At 42.5% G+C, this 20,718-nt stretch overlaps 1 protein-coding gene across 4 annotated transcripts in view; it reads right to left on the minus strand.

The window, feature by feature from the left end:
* Window positions 1–20,718, minus strand: part of RARB (retinoic acid receptor beta) — a 443,932-nt gene that overhangs the window by 151,419 nt on the left and 271,795 nt on the right. Inside the window, exon 1 of one of the 4 annotated variants that reach the window (XM_045791638.2) lies at window positions 11,166–11,289. The exons of 1 other annotated variant lie outside the window; for it this stretch is intronic. Coding sequence is in view for 1 of the 3 variants with exons in the window: in XM_045791637.2 (XP_045647593.1) it covers window positions 10,471–10,627 (157 nt within the window). In the remaining 2 variants the exon portion in view is untranslated. 2 more of the 4 variants (XM_045791639.2, XM_045791637.2) reach the window with 2 other exon arrangements.

Genomic DNA, 20,718 nt, shown 5'->3' on the forward strand with positions numbered 1-20,718 from the left:
CCACACTGTACCCCCATAACACATGGCAGCATCTTACAGATTTGGATCGACTTGCATTCAGAACCTACCAAATGACCTCTAGTAAGTCACCTCACTGCATCCATCTGTCTCTATTTCCCCACCATAGAAAATTCAGCAACGATTTTCAACAAGCAAACAAACAAAACCCCAGGTAGAACATGGCATATAGAAGTCCAAAACACAGAGCACGACACTGCATTTCAAATCTGTTTGAAATCACTGAAATAAGAGCATTATGGGCAAGTCCAATAATCATAATTATTTATGCAAATTTCATTAGGCAGTAATAGGTTTGGGACTCTCTAAAGAAAAGAGATACTTAAAAACAGGTGGCAAATCGCAAAACAGCAATGTAACATCATTGTCCCTTAGGACGCTTTCTCCCCCACCCCTTTCTTTAAAGGATGGGAAGGCACAATAGTAATGCTTCCCTTGGAGGTGCCACGGAGGACTCGCTAGTGGCCATCTCTACGGGAGGGTTACCAGTGCGCCGAGTAACACGAGAAACCTTATTCCTCGTCTCTGACCTTCCTGCGATTCCTGCGTAAATACAAGGCTCACCTGACCCCAACTCCTGCGCGCCTGCAGGGATGAGGCCCCTGCAGACTCCAGCCTCGGATGGCATGGAAAACAAGGCCAGAAGAGGACAAAACGGCCTCACGGGTTCCTCCACCATTTAAAGGGCCGTGGCTTCTATTCGAGAAATAATGTAGTCAGAGGGACTTACGGGAGTTACAGCTCCTCACTTCTCTCTTTTCCGTGTTTCCCCCAAACCAACACACGCCACGGTCCTTTCTCGGCCTTATTAGGGCGTAAGGCATTTTCCAGAATTTCTCCCGCAGCTGATGGAGAGGACAGACTTAAACTAGAAGTGCGGAGCCCCGCACGGAGGAGGGAGACAAGACCTTCCCGGGGTTTCCGCGCCAGCTCTGCGACTCACTCCGTGTGACCTCAGACACGCTCCTCACCTCGGCTGAGACACAACCGTCCCTCACCGCCCCCCCCCCCGCCCCGGGAAGAGGGGACTCGCACCTCCCACCCAGGATTGTCTGTGAGGATTACCTGATGACAACGTCCCCACAGTCACGAGAGTAGAATTCTGTGAAACGGGTAACCAGCCCAAACCCAACAAACTCACAGGCCACCGCAGTCCCTCAGGTCAGCCTCTGCGGTCAGATGACAATCGTTCCTCCCGGGTGGGCGCGCAGGTGCAGATGGGGACGGTGGGCTAGGGCCGCGTGGCTGCGCTCGCTTTGTCAATCCGCATCGAGGCGCGCATGTTTTGGGGATGTGGGCTGGCGCCGTGACCGCTTCCCCAACAGGTTCCAGTGCCAGGGACTGGCTGCCAGCCCTGCAGCCGGCCGTCCAGAGGCCCGGGCGCCTCGGCTCCCTGCTTGGCTCCCAGAGAACTGCTGCCACGCTGCGAGAAGCGCCGGCCGCACGCCCGCTCCCCGGGTTCGCAGCCCCGGCCACGCTCCCTGCCAACGACCCACGCCGACTGCCAGCCCCGGGAGCCAGCCTTCCGGCCCTGCAGCCCGAGCAGCCTCCGCGGAGACATCCCGCGGAGCAGAAGACCTGCCCAGCTGAGCCCAGCCCATGCACAGACTAATGAGATCATAAATTGTGAGGCCACCAAGTTGGGGGGCGGCTTGTTACATAGCAAGAAGTCAGAGAAGCAACCATAAAGAAATCAGAAAAAAAAAAAAAAAAGCTAATCCAATGAGACGTACCCCAAAAGCACAAAGCAAGTTTAGAAGGTATGCACTTAGGCCACTGCTCACGAGAAGTTTAAAACGCCACCATGTATACCACCTTTAGAAATTACCTAGGAGCCCTACACATGGGAAAACCTCTGCCTGCTCCTGTGACAAAAATGGTTCACCCACCTGATCCCTCCCCTAATGTACCAGCTGTGGTTCCAGTGGTTTTTAGTCCTTTCCATTATCAAAGTCATGTGCAAAGTCCCTAGGAGATACTTGTGCTTGTGTTATAATGGGGTGTGTCACAATGACTCGTATACACAATTTCTCCCATACTTTATGAGTCCAGAGAGACGGGGGACAGGGTAAGAATCATCTTGGTGTTGCCCATGGAATAGAACATACCAGAGTGCCTGGAACATGGCAGACACCCAAGAGGTTGTTTGTTGAGTAAAAAATGCAAGATCTAATGCATCAGTGAGCGATAAAATGGACCGAACAACGGACACATCTTTGGGTAAAGTTGTACTGTGACAATGCTCACCTGTAAAAAATCAACCATTTGTACTAAATCTGGGGGTCTGGTAAATGGATGCCACTGACTCAGGGCCAGTGCTACCCAAACTGGGACAAACCGGAAGGACTGGGACCTAGGTTATGAGCCACAGACAGAACCATCTCGTTGAGGACACGAGATACCAACTGAAACGGTACATTCACTATTAGCAAAGACACATGAGCCACAGGTGGCATGCTGGAATCAGAGCAGAAGGTGGTCTGTCTCCTCAGTGGCTTCTGTACGTTTTTGGGGTAAGAATAGAATGCTCATTTTCAGGATCTCTGATCTTTCTGCAAACCCTGCAATGCAGACATTATTATTCCCATTTCACGGCTGTAGAAATCGATCCTGTGTCAAGTCAGGCTACTCCCATTCTCTGAGATCAGCAGGCAGTGGGAATAGAGGTGGAGGGACGTACAGGAGGGTAGTCGATGCGTGTGGGCATGCAGAGGAAAAGCGTTAAAACTCCCAGAGAGTGACAGCTTTTCACAGCCTCTTGGCAAGAAAATCATTTTACCTTCTTCTCCAGAGAGCTCTCGAGGGACAGGTGATAGGATAACCTTTGTAAGAAGAGTACATGCAACTTCTGTCCTCTAGTAGAAGCCGCCCAACACAGGTTTCTGGAAACTCTGGCCCAAGTAGCAGAGAGACGCCCCGTTCATCAGCATCCTCCAACTTTCTCTGCAAATCCAAACCTGTTCATCCTATCTCTAATTCCTATTGTTCCCTCTGATAAGCAGGGCCCCGGTGAACAATTAAAGCTTTCAATAAATAATCTCTAAGCACATTCATTTGATTGACTGTTATTTGATAGAGCAGTTAGTTTCAATGGGGCAGTTAATATTGATCACATAAAGTACTCCAGACAAACATGAAACAGTTCCAGAACTCCATGGATTATTACCCTTTATCTGCCAGTCATCTGGGTTACTTGTAATGGTCACGGAATTTAAAATCAATAATAACAATTAGTGTTCTGTACACCAAAACGGATGAATCATGTGAAATGGGTTTTCATATAAAATCAAAGGTAAGACAGCCTGCAACATGGAAAAAGGCTCTCTGAATTTCCAGTACACATTTGGCTAGGGACTTTCGGGCAAGTCTTCCGAACAGGCAGCAAGAGAGAAAGAAAGGTATTTAGGAGAAGATGTGGCCATAAAAACGCATGTGAAACCCCTGACAGTCTTAATCCAAAAAGATAAAGCATAAAAGATAAAAAGTGATCAAAATGAGTGCTAACAAATGTAGTAAAATTAATGGGACGGGCAATTTACTTCCTCTGAGATGCGCTTCTAGCTACCTTTTTGGGCTTCTGATTCATAGGCATTAATTGTGATTTTTTTTTTTTTTAATAAAATGGCAACAACGGTATTTTAGCTCCATGGCACCACTACTGTAATGTCTGGATAATTAAAATGCAAAGGAACAGAGAAATGTTTCATCATTAAACTGTAACCAGCGCACTATGTGAAATCATCCATTCCAAAGACTTGTTTTTCATCAATTATTTGTTATTTATCTGATGTAAATATAAGAAGGGCTAATTAAAATGTATGCCTTTTTATACAGCTTCTTGTCATTAAAGCCAATGAAAGCATTCTGAGGACCATAATGAAATAATTATGTTTGCCTTTAAGAATTCTCTTCAATAACACATGGCAGTACTGAGCTAAATTAAAACATCAGGAACTAAATTTCGCTTGCCTCCATTTCCATTTTAGTTAATTATACCCCCAAGCTTTCCAATAGACCAGACCCTAAAAAATCTTTTGAAGCTGAAACAGCCTCAGATCATCAGCCTTTTTATAATTATGGACTTTGATAACAAGATATAGGTACTGTAGCCCCCAAAAGCTTTAATATTTTTGAAAAGAGGCTTTTATTAGATGAGGTCCTCATTTGCTCTGGAAATTAGAGAAAAATTGAGATAAATGTGATCCAAATCTTCTTCTCCCAGTTCACGGATGTACTTGTCTTATCCAAGCGTCTTGTCTATGTTACTGCTACTAGAGTATTTTGGAATCAGCTAGTTGGTTTTTCCCGAGGTGGTGAAACGCACTCTGTGGCGAACAGTAATTGATCAATAATAGCAAAAACAAACATTTTACTCTGAGTCAAATCAGGAGAGTCACCCCCTTATTCAGTACTTAAACTCGCAAACAACAACAACAACAGAGCAATCTTGAAGAGTCGACTCAGGAGAACCTATGAACGGGGAAAAAATAACATAGGCTCTTTGACTCGAATTTTTCCTCCAGACCTCAAATCGCAGATACTGGCAAAGGCAAAAATAATCTGTGTTTAAGAGAAAAAGGAAGACGGGAAAGAAGAGAGCAAAAACTGCCGGGCCCTGTCAGGACTGGTGGCAAATGAAATGGTTTTAGCAGCGCTGTCATATGATGCGGATGGGGGTGGGAACTTGGTACTTAGAAAAGTAAATAGGAGTACCAGGGATTAACTCTGACAATGTGAATTCCCTCCCATTTTGTTATAGGGAGAGCTGGCGGGGCTCGTGGGTGATAGGATCTGGTGACTGCTGGATAGACCAGCTCAAGACACATCAGAGGAAAACTGTGGACAGCTGAGAAACAAGTAGCTATTCTAGGACAACGTAAAATTGCAATTATATTCTCAGAATCCGCTTTTAGTACAATTACTCCCTTCCACCCAAGTGACTCTTTGTTCTGTTTAGAGAAATCTCCATTTGAGAATGAGGGACATGGTCACCCACTATCACTCCTGTTGAAATTCGCTTTCTACACGCCCCCCACCCCTAGTTGGTTCAGTTCCTCAGCAGTGGGGGGAGGCCTGGAGACTCCTGGAATCCATGTGCCCTGACGAGAGGAAATGCTTGGCCAGGCTGGGTCGCCTGGCTGACGTCAGTTCCTGTTATCCTCGCCTTATCATGCAGGGGACCAAGAGTCTTATCTTACTGAATGGCCCCCCTTTCAGCTCCCCACCCTGCAAGTCCAGAGAAAAAGCAAGTCAGCACTTCCACTGCCTGTCTGAATTCTCATCTAAGAAGCTCTGAAAGCTCAAGGTAAATAATAGAATACCTGCAGACTCGCCCTTACTACTTCCCAGGCGGGACAGAACTTTTGCAACTTTTTTTATTCATTTAAAGGGGCTTAGGGGTGTGGGATGAGGCGGGAATCGTATTTCTTAACGATGAAGTAAGGAAGCCAGAAAAGAAAAGAGGAAAATTCAGGGCAACATATTGACTGATGAGGTTGTGTTATTAGATCTTACAGATGGGGAAGGTTATCTCATCTCCTATTAAACAAGAGGTACTTAGGCCAAGCCACTTACAGACAGGATACTGATAAATCTGGAACCTGAGTTAACTTTACTGTCCATTCTCATCACCACCCATTTCAACTTTTTGAGAAGAAGCTGGCCAAGAACTGATACAGATTTGTTCATAGTGATTCCATCTAATAAGTCTACCCCTCCCCCACTCCCAATACACCATGTGCTGGAATCAAAACCACAGTCCTAATACTTAAATCCACTTTGCAAGGGATGCTTTCTATTTACAGATCTAGTTTGCCACAAAAGGAATTCATGTTCAGAAGAATGACCCAGAAGCACAAGGCAGTCTTCAGTCATAACGGAAAAATTAAGCTGTGAGCGCGCTAGCTATATTGACCATAGAATCCAAACAAAGACTTTCTGTGCCACTCCTGGGTTCAAGGGGCAGCCTCAGAAATGTCGTAATATTGAAATATCTGGCATATTTCCATGATTTATGTGGGAATTGTGGCAGTATATCTGAAAGTGGGTTATTCTAGAAAATCAGAGATGTACGACTGCCCTAACTACCCTATAATTTGAAAGGCAAGATTCTACATTAATATCTTTTGGAAAGGTTTTTAGCCAAGATTTTTCTGATTAACCTTCATCAAAAGCTCCCATTTCCGAAAGAATGTATTTAATTGATAGTTAACTGAATCTACAGTAGAACATTTAAAGTATAAAAATGTCATTTAAAGATAAATTTATTGGCACTTACATGTAACTCAAGATTCTATAGAAGATTCTTATTAAGATGTTCTAAAATGAATACAGAGTTTATTGTTTAATAAGTCCTGTGTGACTTGAAGACAGTTGTATATTTTGTATCTTGTTTCACATCTCCATTCTCCTCCTAGAGAGTAACTTTCTCATTTAAAAATGCCTAGGCTTTTGTTAAAAAAAAAAAAAAAGAAAAGAAAACGAAAAAAGAAGAAAATCTGATTTTAAAGATGATAAATTCCTTGAGAGCAGAATTTACAATCTCTGTCATTTCTCATGAATTCCTTTCCGAGATAGTTTATTGATGCTTATAGATTGTACAAAGGGGAAAACGGTAAGATTTTCTTTCCTTTCATTCGTTTTCATTTCAAGATTTTCATTACATTTTAGGGGCTTAACATGTTGAAGGTAACTTTCAAGCATCCGATAGCCAGAACTTTCTTTTACTTTTATGTTTTAAAGAAAAGTTCATGACAACATTGGCTGGTTATATATGGTCAGAGCTAGGCTTCCAGAAATGAGAAGAAAACTTCTGATTCAGGTCAGTTAACCTATCAGAAATGGCCATTCTGGTCATTTATCTAATAAGGTAAAAAAAAATAAATAAGTAAATAAATAAACAATTTTTTAAAAAGGTCTGTTTCAAAGCAACGGCTTTGCATGTGGGCTGGCTAATCAAATTCTAACTGGAGCTTCCAGATCAATTCCATAGCCTAAGTTTAATCGAACAGAGCTCTACGTCTCCTGTTTTATTTTTTGGAATCTACACCCTATGGTGATAAAATTTAAATTCATGTGTTTTTTTCTTCTTCTAGGCTGCACATCAACACTTCCTTACCCAAAGTACCATGTTATCAACATACTGACAAAATTTTAGTATTTTTTTTCTACAGGGAAGGAAAACTTTGTGAATCTTCCACTTGTTTTCAAACGACCCTATCCTGCACTCAGAGATGTAAGCTAAAGTCCCTTTTCTTTCTCCTTTCTGATGGTATTAGTTACCACTGTCATGTGGCCGAGAAGCAGAAAATTATGTCCTACTTTAGAAAAACAATTGAGCCTTTTCATCGAAATATTTATTCAAAACCCCATTCAATTCATACGGTGGCTGTCAGTCTTTATTTAGTCTCCCTTTCAGAGAGTATCTTTGATTTTGCCACTTTGACCCCAATTTATATCTCACTAGGAGAGGATTTGGATACTGTGTAATACTTAAGATTCAGGTCCCAGGGCTTTGAGAAGGGGACTTTTCTTCCTTCCTAATCACACATCACTGTTTGTTTTTAAAACAGATTATTTCTCTTCATTAGTGGGCAAAATACTATTTCAAAAAGAAATTTTTTTTTTCCTTTTTTCTTCTGATGGGCTGAGCATGGAGACGACAGGGAAGAGGGCCAAGAAGTTGTCACACTCATGATTTCACCGAAAGCAACTATATTTAGACCACAAATATTAGGATTTATTCTATGCCCACTGAGCAATTAATGCTGAAAACATCTGGAGCAGCCCTAAAACCAAGATAATCCAGGAGGCATATGAATAGAAACTTTGTGACTATGATACCTTCCAGGGGCAGACTTAAATGTATTATTTATACCACATTCCCTTATAGCCCGCTAATCCTGACTTCGAATTTTTATAACAAGCAATTCACAGGCCCTACTCCAACCGGTAGCTGGTTGGCATGTCATTTTTCTGTCATTAAAATTAAAAAAAGAAAATAAAAAGAACATTCTAACATCTTTCAAAGACGGCTTCTGGTATATTTTGCATTCAAAGGATTTACTCTGATTACTACACACACACACATACACACACACCCCGCGTAAAAAAAGAGAGTCTCAAAGCAGAAAATACTTTTGGTTGGAATTTAGGACTATTTTTTTTCCCCCTTGCCCACTGTTTCCTCTGTGTTAAGAGCGCAAACAGATCTGCTTCTCGTCAAAACAGTCATTAAGTAAAATGGAAAAGGTTGTGGTTTTTATGTTCTTACTTATCCAAATGAAGCCCTAATATGCTTTTATTTCAAAAGTCCTAACTGCCCATGCCACCCTGCACCAAACACCATGCGGCAGACATTTAAGAGTTTTTATTTATGCTTAAAAATTTAATCTCTTGAACAACTAAACTGACCGTCACAAAGGGGTTTATGGAGGATAAAGCAACTTTGCAGGGCATATGCAATTTTTACAATTTATTCATTTAACCTAGAGCTGGGGGTGTGGGATTTAGAACCCTTGGGAAATTGACCACAATAAGCACTAATTGCGCTGCTTACAAAAATAAGACACTGGAATTTCTGAAATCCCTTTGTCAAATGCCTTTATTTACTTTTTCTAATGCAAGTTTCTTTGATTAGCTGAACTTTGCTGTTATCAACACTTCTTGCTTATCGGTTGGCCCTAGGCGAATGACACATTCACCACTCGCTCTCCCTAGATAAGGCAAATCCCTTGTTTAACTTGTTCAAGAACAAACAAAGCTTTTCCCCCTACTTCTACAACTTAATAGGCATGTTTGGAGGGTTAATTACAAAAGGGAGAATGTCTACTTGTAAAGGCTCTATTAGGTCTAATAGCTTTCCGCCAAGGGTCCTGGGTATTTTCTTCCCCTTCATTAAAAATATGTTTCATAGAACTTTCTTTTATAAGAAAAAGTTCTGCAGAGCTCCAGTTCCCTGAGATTCCAAGTGAAACTGTTCACACTCTTTTAACTGCGACAGGACAGGTCTAAAAGATCTGTTAGTGAGTTGTAAAATTATCTTGTAACACTCAGTTTCTTTGAATTCTCCAGAAAGAAAACAGGCATTGGGAAAGAAAAGGCATTTGGGGAGCAGCTGAAGATGAAGACGCCTTCTGAAAACTATATTCTTTTTGCCCTGGTTATGGCTCTACGAAATATTAAGTCAGACAGCCAGACTTGTTGGCATCAAATGGTTATTGATTTTTCAGCTACAAACCTGTTGATTTCCTGGCCCAAGAAGCAAGTCTTTATTGCTAAGACAAAGTTTCTGAGAGAGCAATTTAAATCTGGTCCCTGTCGCCTCTCTTTCCCTTTTCTTCTCCCTCTTTACATAAGCCACCATGTTATTAGGAAAACTCAATTTCTTCCAGTTAAACTTTGACCTCTTTGAAAACAAAGATTTAAAATGTCATTTTCAGGCTAATGCTCCAATGAATTGTCAAATAAAGTACTAAAAACATTTTGATAGATAGCTGAGCCATTTATCTAAATCACTGTCAGGGCAGCCATGCATCCTGCAGGCTCCCACCACAGCCACCCGAAGGTGGGATTTTCTGGGACTTCTGGTCATTTCTCAAGCCTGCAGCCACACTACTGTTGACCAGATGCGTGCCTCGGCATTGTGTCAGCATCAGATAACCAAATAGTCAATATTTCTTTAAAAAACTGGGCTACTCCACTTATACTTCCTTTCCTTTAACTGATGTCCAGGTTCTGGGATGAATTGCAAGATATGGAAATAATGGATGGCTCAGCCCAAGGGGTGTTCATTGCCAGTAGTTTTCTAGCAAAACAGCAACTTCTTAGAGCAACAAAGTGACTCGGAAAGGTGGCAGCAGGGTCAATGCTAAGAAATATTGCCTTTCCTTAGCAAGGAAAACATTGGAAGCAGCAGCTTTAACTGGTGGTTTATGAACTTCGGGAGCAGCAGCCACCCTAATTAGGCTAAATTCCTTGCAAGGACGATGTCATATTTTAATTACTTTGGACTGCTGAAACACACAAGGGGGGAATATATACAACTAGCAGCTTATCCAAAGAACGGCAAAGTTAAATTCCCCTCTGCATACATCTTAGTAAAAACTGCACAATGTGTCAAACTGCCTTACTTGAAGAATGTTTCAAAGTCCTGTGGTCACACTCTACTCCCCCCCCCCCATGCATATTTTTAAAACTGTTTCCAAGAGACTGTAAGGTTGGTAAGGAGAGGAGCGGGGGTCGGGAGGGGTTGTTTGGGAAGAAAACATCTAACAGGAAATTTTCAGCAGAGGGAATCAATATGCACGCCAGCATATCACACCCTTTCAGCATTAAATCATTAAATCCTTTGTCTTGCTACCAATGCAGTTTGTTTCCAATGTCTTTATTGCATGCAAGAGAGACAATTCATTTTTTTTTTTCTTGGTAGAAGAAGGGAAAAAATAAACCTACATTGAGCAGTGTGCCGATGCTGCCATTCGGTTTGGGTCAATCCACTGAAGCATGCTTTGAGAGCTTTCTCCTGGAGCATGCAGGAAGACGGACTCGCAGTGTAGAAATCCAGGATTTGCCCAGGACTCACTGACAGAACATCCATACAGTCAAACATGATCTCCCCTGCACCGAATGTCTGCGAAAGTGCTTATCCTCTAGGTGTGGAGGCAAATGGCATAGAAAAGTCCACCCAACTCCATCAAACTCTGCCCCTTTTTTGGCACGTAGGCTGTTGGTCTTTTTCCCAGCCCCGAATCATGAATTATGACAGACAAGCCAGCTAAAAGCCTGTAATTGATCCAAATGATCATTTACCATTTTCCAGGCTTGCTCGGCCAATCCAGCCGGGGCGGGGGTTCCCAGAAAGATCCCAAGTTCTCCTTCCAAGCAAATGCCTGCAAAAAGCCTTCCGAATGCGGTCCGGATCCTACCCCGACGGTGCCCAGACAAACCCTGCCCGGCTCGCTCGCGTCCTCGGCATCCCAGTCCTCAAACAGCTCGCATGGGGGAATTCTGGTCCCCCCTTTGGCAAAGAATAGACCCTCCTGCCTCTGAACAGCTCACTTCCTACTACTTCTGTCACACAGAATGAAAGATTGAATTGCCTAATATATGCGAGTGAACTTTCGGTGAACCCTTCCCGGGCTGCTAACCTTCAAATGACCCAACGAGTCTGACATCACCAACTCCCAGGATTCTCACAGAGCTTAAAAACTCCCAGCAGCCCTGCAAAAGCAGACAGCCAGAGAGGCAAGCAGCGGGCGAGCGCGCAAGCCGCCTCTTTCTTTCCCGTTTCTCACCTGAAAAACAATGCAAGAAGTGCTTTTAAAACGGGCAGGGGAGGAGCCAGGACACCGCTCCCGGCTCACGTTGAGCGCCAACCTCGCTCCCTTTCCGCCCTTTTCTTTCGCCGCAGGCTTAGCATTGAAGCGCGTGTCCCCCCTCGCCCGCTCGCCTCCTGCCCACCCCCGCGCCCCCCAGCCCACCCTGTAAATTCCTCTGTGCGCCCGGCTGTCTGTTAAATTCCTCGCAACTTATGTATTTTTCCACTCCCGAAAAAGCACACGCAAGCCCTAAACTATAGAGCAGAGGAGAGCTACTCCTCGGGGAAGCCTTGGGTTGAGAAACTTTCCATTTGATAGCTTTTTTTTTTTTTTTTCCTTCCCCTCCTCATCCCTCTTGCAAAGCCCTGGCCGAAGGGATTGCATTTGCTCTGGAGTTGAAAAAAAAAATCCAGCTTTCTGGTCTCATTTACTTTTTAAACATTCTCTCAAGTCTGTATGCAGCAGTCAAGAATTAGTGACTGCTGCCCCAAACACACAGAATCACACGGATATTCAGGATTTGATTTCAGGTCCTGGTCGTAGAGAACAGAGTGGTCAAGAGTGGATGTGGGACTCAAACTGAAAGAGATTTCAGTCCCAGTTCTACTTCTTACCAGCTGTGTGATCTGGGATGAGTATTTAACCTCTCTGAGCCGCAGCCTCAGCATTCTCATCTGTAGAATGGGGATATACTACTACCCACTTCAGTGGGTTGCTGGGACTACCCCTTTCTCTCCCCAAAGTGCTTATATGGCACTCAGTATGTATCCTGCAACAAGTACTAACTCTCATTTCATCCTCTTATTTTTCACTGGAGGGAAACAAGCCCTGGGAGGGGAGGCTGAGACCGGCCTCAAAGCTCAGAAGCATGACTAGCGCCCAACTCCCTGGAATCCCAGTCCATTGTGAAAATTACTCTGCTGTTGCCACAGCCTTGTACCCCGAACAGCATGTTGGTGACCTCTGTCATCTCATGCACACACACACACACACACACAGACACACAAACACGCACACACATGCACACACCCCACTACCACATAATTAAACACATATTTTGAAAACTGTTTAAGTGTGAAGGTTTTATATTTCCAAGGGCCTGTTTACACCGATATTAGCCCCGGCCCAATCTTGGTTATTTATTAGAATAATTTTAAGAGAAAGAGATTCTTTTTTATACTTCCCATATTGGCCCAACTTAGAGGAAGGAGAAACCTTTTAGCCTGTCTTAAAACACAGAGCAGGACAGATGCAAAATTTACAAATAAACCCAGGCAGAGAGCTTTCAAAGGGAGAGCCAATCCACGTTGGATCCATTCTGTGCAACTTGCTTCAAGGATGCAAAGTACAGCGAAGAAAGGAAACTCTGCGGAGGAATGAAAAACACCCTACCTCCTCTACTACCTCTCCAGTCTTGTAATTCTCCCACAAAACAGGGCAGGCAAGCAGGTAGGTACGAGGGACAGTTTCCTTGCCCCTTGCGGGGGAAGAGTGCTCGCCCCCCCCCCCCCGCCCCGGTCTCCTTTCTGTGGATAGTGCTGGAATGTTCACTGGCATCCAGGCCTTTTAGAAGCCTGTCAGGGGGCACCCTGCCCCATGCTGAACGGCTGCTCTGTCTCCAGGAGTTGCTAAGTGGCACTCGTGGTGTAACATGAAAAGTATGCATCACACACACGTACCAAGTCAAAGATCCTTTTATGAAGGTACATTAAAACAATTTTCAGCCCAGCAAGCTCAGTTCTTGCTATGGAAAAGTCCAGGGCGATGGAGGGGTGAGATTTTGCTGATACTATGTTTGTTGTCCTCTCTCTTTTTCAAGTGGCCATCATTTTGTAGCAGAGGTTTATAAAGAAACCCTTTAACTACAAAGACAACACACATCTTAAGCAAGGAGCACAGAGGAATTTACAAAGCATCTGACACAATGTCATTAAGGTAGTTGTAAAGATACTCAAAGCACCACTATGTACCAACCTCTGCGTGCACTTACAGCTCCGAATGCTTACTTACGGTCCTCACGAGTCCCTGGAAACTGGACTCATCCTATCTGTGATAATGGAGGTGACCAGAAAGGTGTCTGAGAAGAACGGAGGAAGCAGCTACGTTTGAAACACAGCAGGAAGCATTAAGAGAGGAGAAACCTGGCCCCCCCATGGCCAGGTGTGTGTATTCAGGTATGTGTTCCCCAGGGGAGGCCATGGCACTGCCTGCCCAAACATCTTTCCAAAGGGTAGGGTGCGCTGGTCACAAGGAGGTGATGATGGGGATGGTGTCTCCCAAATTCTGTTTACTCTCATTTCTTAAGCTAGAGGATCAGCCCCATCTAGGAAGGCAAATGATTGCTCCCTAATATCTACCCTCGATACTATGTCATGGCACAAAAACAGTCATAAAGTGTGCGGGGGGGGGGGGGGGTTGTTAAGAGATTGGGTGTTTTCTTTCTTTGCATAAGAAAATTTTAAATTTATAATCACCTTGGGGTTCTCTTAACTGGAGGGGAATAAACTTGGGCTTTTGAATGCAGATCTTTTCTTTCAATCCGTGTGAATAGAATATTATGGGTTTCCTATAGTGCAACAGCATTCACTAGTCTATTCATCATTTCTCATCATGAGTTAATTATGCTGATGACAACTATTAAAGCTATTATTTAATCCAAGTATTAATTTATAAAGCAGCCCCCAAATTTAGCCACGTGTTTCTTATCTTTTCTTCATCAAGAAATCTAATTCTTACTTCTGGAAAACCAGTCTTCCTCCAAATTCTTCATCTTAAGTAACATTTAGGAAAGATACACAAATAAGCCACACTTCTTTAAATAACATATCCATGTACCACAAAGATGAATGAGTAGGTAGAAGGTAAAAAATGGCCTTGTTAATTTGAGGATAGATGAAGTTTCAATTATTGACGCCTATTTTAAAGATTAATCCAACTGTTGGAAGAAACCTTTCCCAAACATTATCTTGGTACGGCATAAAATAACATTCTGATATGTGTCCTCTCCTCTGTTTTGTGTTTGATCAATGATAAAAGAAACTCTAATAAAAGTATTTCCAACCACAAACAAAAAAAGCAAAAGTTTGCGACCAAAATCCATTTTGTTTCAGAGTAACTGTCTATTTGTCAGTGTGACACAGCACATTTGAAACCCATAATCATAAAACAAAAATTTATAGCCAAGGTTCAGGGTCTACATCTGTTTCTCTGGTTTTCGTATAGCAATTACCCACTGGACAATCCAGAAAGGAACAGCATGAATCATGCTGCGAAAACATGTTTGAACTGGAGAGTTCCGTGAAGAAAGAGCAGGCGTCTCTGTGTACCAGTCCTGAAGCTGGCCGTGTTCAAAACTGGTCAAATGCATTGTGATGTCTAAATAAAAGGATTCTCACAGGCACGGACATATCCACTGAGGCACAGGCCATGCCAAGCGCAGGCAGACGTGGGGGTGGGGTAGAGGGAGGTAGACATGGATCATTTTAAAAGACACACCTGCCTCTCCCATGTTTTTTCTGTTTGATTTTTATTTATTTGTTTTGTAACTGTTCATCTCATACAAACTCCTCTTGCCAAAGTTTTGCCAGAAGAAGAGATTGCCAGCCCCGAGTGATATGTGTTCGGCCAGGAAGCCCAGGCAGGGATGGGCTGCCAGCATAGGCGAGTGCTGGGGCTGTTCCCAGGGCTTCCATGCCACCAGGCAGAGCGGCTTGCTGTGCTGATGGCTGGGAGCAGTTGTAACACTCAGCAACACATGGAAACTGCTTCTGGCCCTTCCATCTGAACACCTGCTCATGTACCAGGATGGTTGACGGCCACCGATCTTATACCAGAAGACACCAAAGCACTCTGCAAACAGAATTTGCAGAGTTTCTCTATGCATCTGTGTAGAGACTGGGTCTACTCAAAATCCCAAGGAACATCTGTTCTTCCTCAAAAATGTTTCTCCATCTTGAGAGTTGGCCACTGTGTCCTTCTCTCATTTGGTTCCTTTCTCTCCAGCTTCCTGTTTTTTCCAGTTTCCCTGATGAAGTCTTCCCACCTGGGTACTTACAGACACCATTCCCCAAGACAAGGGGCACACTTCTCCCTTTCTACCCTTGACTTGTTTTCTCTAGCACTTCTCTGCTTTTGCTGTGCATGATTCATGACTCATAAAGACATCTCTTCAAATCCAACAGTTTCTGTTGGTCCCAACTTGGAGCTTAAAGACTTGCCCTCCTGAATGCCTTGGTATTGAATCCCTCAATTTGGGAGAAACCTATCTTTGTTTTTTTTCCCTCTTATTTTCCACTTCTTAAATTTAGATTTTTTTTAAAGTAATACACGTTCTGCAACAACATGGATGGATCTCGAGAGTATAATGCTAAATGAAATAAGACAGAGAAAGACAAATACCATATGATTTCATTCATACGTGGAATCTAAGAAACAAAACAAATGAACAAAGGAAAAAAAAGAAAAAAGAGACAAACCAAAAAAATAGACTCTTAACTATAGAGAACAAACAGATGGTTACCAGAGGAGGAGGGGGATGAAGGGATGGGGGAAATAGGTGATGGGGATTAAGAGCACACTTATCTTGGTGAGCACTGAGTAATATATGGAATTGCTGAATCATGATATTGTACACCTGAAACTAATATAACACTGTACGTTAGCTACGGTGGAAATAAAATTTAAAAAAAAGTAATACACCTTCATAAAAACTCATAGTCTGGTCTAGAAGATATAAAGTAAAAAGTTGCTGGGCAACTTTTCAGGGGGTTGTTTCGAGGGGGTTGTTGCTTTTGTACAAATATGATAAAACAATACATATTCTTCTGTAACATTTTTCTATTTAACAATATTTCTTGAAATCCCTTCATAATAAACAATGCATGTAGAACTCTCACTAAAAAACAAAAACAAGGGACACCTGGGCGGCTCTCTGGGTTGAGTGTCAGACTCTTGATTTTGGCTCAGGTCATGATCTCAGGGTCCTGGGATTGAGCTCTGAGTTGGCTCCATTCTCAGTGGGGAGTCTGCTTGAGGGTCCTCTCCCTTTGCCCCCTCCCCCACTTGCATGCACATGAGCACTAGCTCGCTCGCTCTCTCTCAAATAAATATATCTTTAAAAAAACAAAACAAAACAAAACAAAGAAGCTGAATAGTATCTCTTTACGTTAATACACTGTAATTCATTTGGCCAGTGGTCGCCTATTGGACAGCTAGCTTGTTTCCAGGTTTTCGGTGTTTAAGAAGCCCTGTGGGTATGTGTACCAAAACAACTGCTGGATGAAATTCTAGTAGCAGTACTGCCATGTCAAAGATGATGCGTATGACCATACAAATTTGTACTCCAAAATGGTTGTGTTAATATATATTCTCCTTTTGTTCTAAAATAGGCGCCAGTAAACTTTTTCTGTTTAGGGTCATAGGAAATATTTTAGGTTTTGTAGGCTATAGTTTCTGTTGCAGTTCTGCTGTCATAGTATAAAGGACCCAAATATATGTATATATACATATATATACCTATATATACATATATGTGTGTGTGTGTGTATGTGTGTGTGTGTGTGTGTGTGTATATATATATATATATATATATATATATATATATATATATGTTCAATAAAGCTTTATTTACAAAAACCAGCAGTAGACTGGCATTGATCCATTGGGCTGTAGTTTGTCCCCTTCTGTTCTAAACCATTTTTTAACAATTTCACTGAACTTTGTATTGCTTTATCTCTTTCTCTTTAAAACCCAGCTCTATTCATTTGGGTTAACACTTTAATCTTCCCTCTCCTTGAAAAGGTTTAACCCAGTTTCAACTTGTATACCACATGAAGAATGATAGGGCTCTTTTATTGTATTACTTCATCCAGAATCCTCTTCTCTTCTCTCTTGCCTCATTATTTCTCACTTTCCTACTTCACTCTCTTCACATCCTTAAGAAGGGGTGCAGGATTGCATATCTCCTTTAAATGAGCCCAGATGTCCCTGTACTTTCTTTCCTCCACCACCAAACCCTGCCTTAAAGTCCATTATTTCCATCAACCCCTTCTCCCCCTAATATATGATAGCAGTAGTGAGGAGATGGAAACTATAACAACGACTCCTGAGAGTAAATGCCAATGGCACTACCATGCTACAACTTGCCCATGACGTCCCTGTATTATTCTGCCTGAATTACTTTTTCTGTCTCATCTCAATACATCTTCCAATGAGCTAAGAGTAGATGTGCCACCTCGTTGGCAGAGGGCTTAAAAGAACAGCGAGACTCTTTTCAATGATGGAAAGAAGCACAAAGGATTCTAAGAGTGCTTTGTAATTATTTCACGTTAATATTATTAATAAAGGAGAATGTCTATAACTGGATGCCTACCTTAATCCCTAATTCAGCACTTCATTTTTTTGAGATCATATGTATGAAGAGAGGCTATTAGTTGGCTCTTAAACTGTGTTGTTTAAATTAATTAAAATTCAGTACAACTAAAAATTTAGTTCCTCAGTCACACTAGCCACATTTCAAGCGCTCAAAAGCTTCATGTGGCTAGTGGCTACCATGTTCATGGGATGGCACAGATATAGAGCATTTTCAACCTCACAGAAAGTTCTATTGGACCACAGTGCTCTGAAAGCTCGGCTTAGTGATCAGAGAGGTGCCACAGAATCCGGACACCCACTGACTGTGTTAGAACCCACCATTTGCCTCTCATGAGTTGTGTGACCCTGGGCCAATTCCCTAACCTCCACATGCCTTAATTCCCTCACCTGTAAAATGGAGATATTAATGATAAATACATTAAAAGGTTGTGGGAAAGATTAAATGAGGTAATACAAGGAAAAGCACTGACAACATTGCTTGAGATATAATAAGTTTTTAAAAAGTGGTAGTGGAATGCCTGCAAGAAGAAAATGAAGCCAGGGACACACAGGTCCAATACTACTGCTACCAGGCCCAGAGACTATTCTGTCAGAGAAGTCAGTTTTCAATCAGGATGCACATTTCAGGGTCTGGGGTCCAGGGAGATGCACTTAGGGCAAGTTCCCCAAGAGATTTTGCTGTATATGTCCGGTTAAGTAGCACTACATCAGAGCATTTTTATATATTTGAATGAAAGAAAATGGTTTCTTTTATTTTACAAATCAGACACTGAGTCAGAATGGCAATGAATTCTTTTACAAGCCCCACCCTGTTCTCTTCTGTGGGAGGGAGGACATGGTATTCAGCCTCAGGAACACCAAGGCCAATTATGATTAATTAAATGACAGGGATTGTACAAGACAGAAGACTTGCATTATTTATCTCTTTACCCATCTTATCTTTCCATCCATCCATCCATCCCATCCTCTTACTCATTCATCTACTTCACCTATCTGCCCACCCCTCCATTGACCCATCTAACAATCCATCTGCCTTGCTAGTTATCCACCCAACTACTTGTCCATCTATCCATCTACTCATCATTCATCCACCCATGCTCTGACCCACCATCTACCCATGATCTGACGATCAAAAGTGATGAAAAAGTATGACTGTTCAAACAGACAACATAGAGAGTAGAAAGAGGGACAAAAGTAAAGCTTTTCAGATTATGCATAGGTCTTTCTCTAGACTCCTTGAAAAGGATTTCCTGATGAGATGTGCTGGCAGAAGTAAGGTCAAAGGCACAGGCCACTGGAGATTTTAGTTAAACAAGTTTGATAAATCAGGTTGTGGCTGGGGAGCCCCTCAGATCTCTGATCTCTAAGAGCATCTTAGGATTTGAAATGCTAATGAAGCTGAGTTCTATTAGCAACACAAAAGTTTTTGACTCTGAGGGAAAGCTAAAGGCTCGAAAGGAATTTCCATCAGATTCTACAGGGAAAGGGAATGTAAAAAGTAGCAAATACATCAGAGAGGCCATTGGAGAGGGACTGGAGTTTAAATTCATCCTGGTGTCTGACAAAGAAAAAGGCAAATAAAAAAGCCCAATGTGATTTAATGGGAATTGAGGGTAACGTAAAGTCAAGTAGAAATCTCTGGGAAATTTCTGTTGGGGAAACAAGGATATGTGTGTATATATATATATATATATATATATATATATATATGCACCTTACACACACACGCATACACACACAGTATGAAGACATTATAAATATTTTTGATGCAAAAATAATTTTCTCTCTCTCTCCCTTCAAACCGAACATCTACCTCAACAAAGGGCTTTGAAAACTTGTTTCAGAGGATACCATGGTGGCTTCCCAAATTAATTTTTGACATTTCGTCATTGCTTGCTTTTTCGTTTTGAGTTAGAGGTGCTTCAAAAGAGATTAGCAAAGAGTTTTCAGAAGCAATATTTCCAAAATTTAAGGTAATGCTTATAAGCACGGGAGGGCAAGCAAAGGGAAAAAATAGACAGAAATATGAAATATCTCCTCTTCCTGTTCCAGCAAATGTAATGATAAACGGCAAGATCACCACAGTGATTCCCAAAGCATTGCAATTCCAGGGCTCCACACCTAGGGCTACCTAATGAAAATTTCTCAAGGTCTGGTGAAGCAATTGGCATTTTAATCCAGGTTCTTAGGTATTTACCCTGCACACTAACCTGTCAGACCTCTGCTATGATGGGACATTCCATTTGGTGAATGCCGAGGAACAGGAAACCCCGCAGAAGTTCAGGTGTGTTAAGAAAGACTTCGAGGACTGACAATGGAAGAGCCAAAGTCTTGGCTCTGTCCTCTGCAGATGTATGGCTTTGGGTAATCCCATCGTCTTTCTGAGCCATACTTAACTCTTCTCATATATGAAGATAATGTCTACTTCTAATGATATTGTCTAGTTTAAAGGAAGCTAAGGTTAAAGAATGAAGTGAAATAACCTATGAGGAAAATTCTAAATCTGTAAAGGATTGTGGAACATTAGGCATTTCTATCACACATCAGGTGAAAATAGACAAAAAAATATTTTCCAGTCTTTTATAAACTGTGGAAAACTGCTAACTCCGGCCTCCCATCTAATTTGTAACCCCCCTTAACAATCCACAGATTAGTAGCTGAGCACATGGCTCTACAGATAGAGGCCACATTGCCCGGTGTGGTTTCCAGCTAGGTGTGGCTCTCACGGGTCGGCGTTCCCAGCAACACAACATAATCAGAAGTGCTGTGCCCTAGTTCTGTGTCACTTCCTTAAAAAGTAACTTCCTACCTCCCACTTGCTATTTCCCCTCTTCCATGCCAACTGGAATGCCACGGGACCCTGTGCAGACCGTACCGATGAGGACAGCAGCGCAGGGGAAGGCAAAGCCGTATGATGGAAGAAATGGAGACCCTGAGTGTCCATTGCTGCCCTGCCAGCTGGGACTACTTATCTCTACACAGTTACATGAGAGAAAAAATGAATTTCTAT

The sequence above is a fragment of the Ursus americanus genome, chromosome 20 (assembly GCF_024610735.1).
Source record: "Ursus americanus isolate L20-20 chromosome 20, mUrsAme1.1.p, whole genome shotgun sequence".
Classification (NCBI taxonomy): Eukaryota; Metazoa; Chordata; class Mammalia; order Carnivora; family Ursidae; genus Ursus; species Ursus americanus.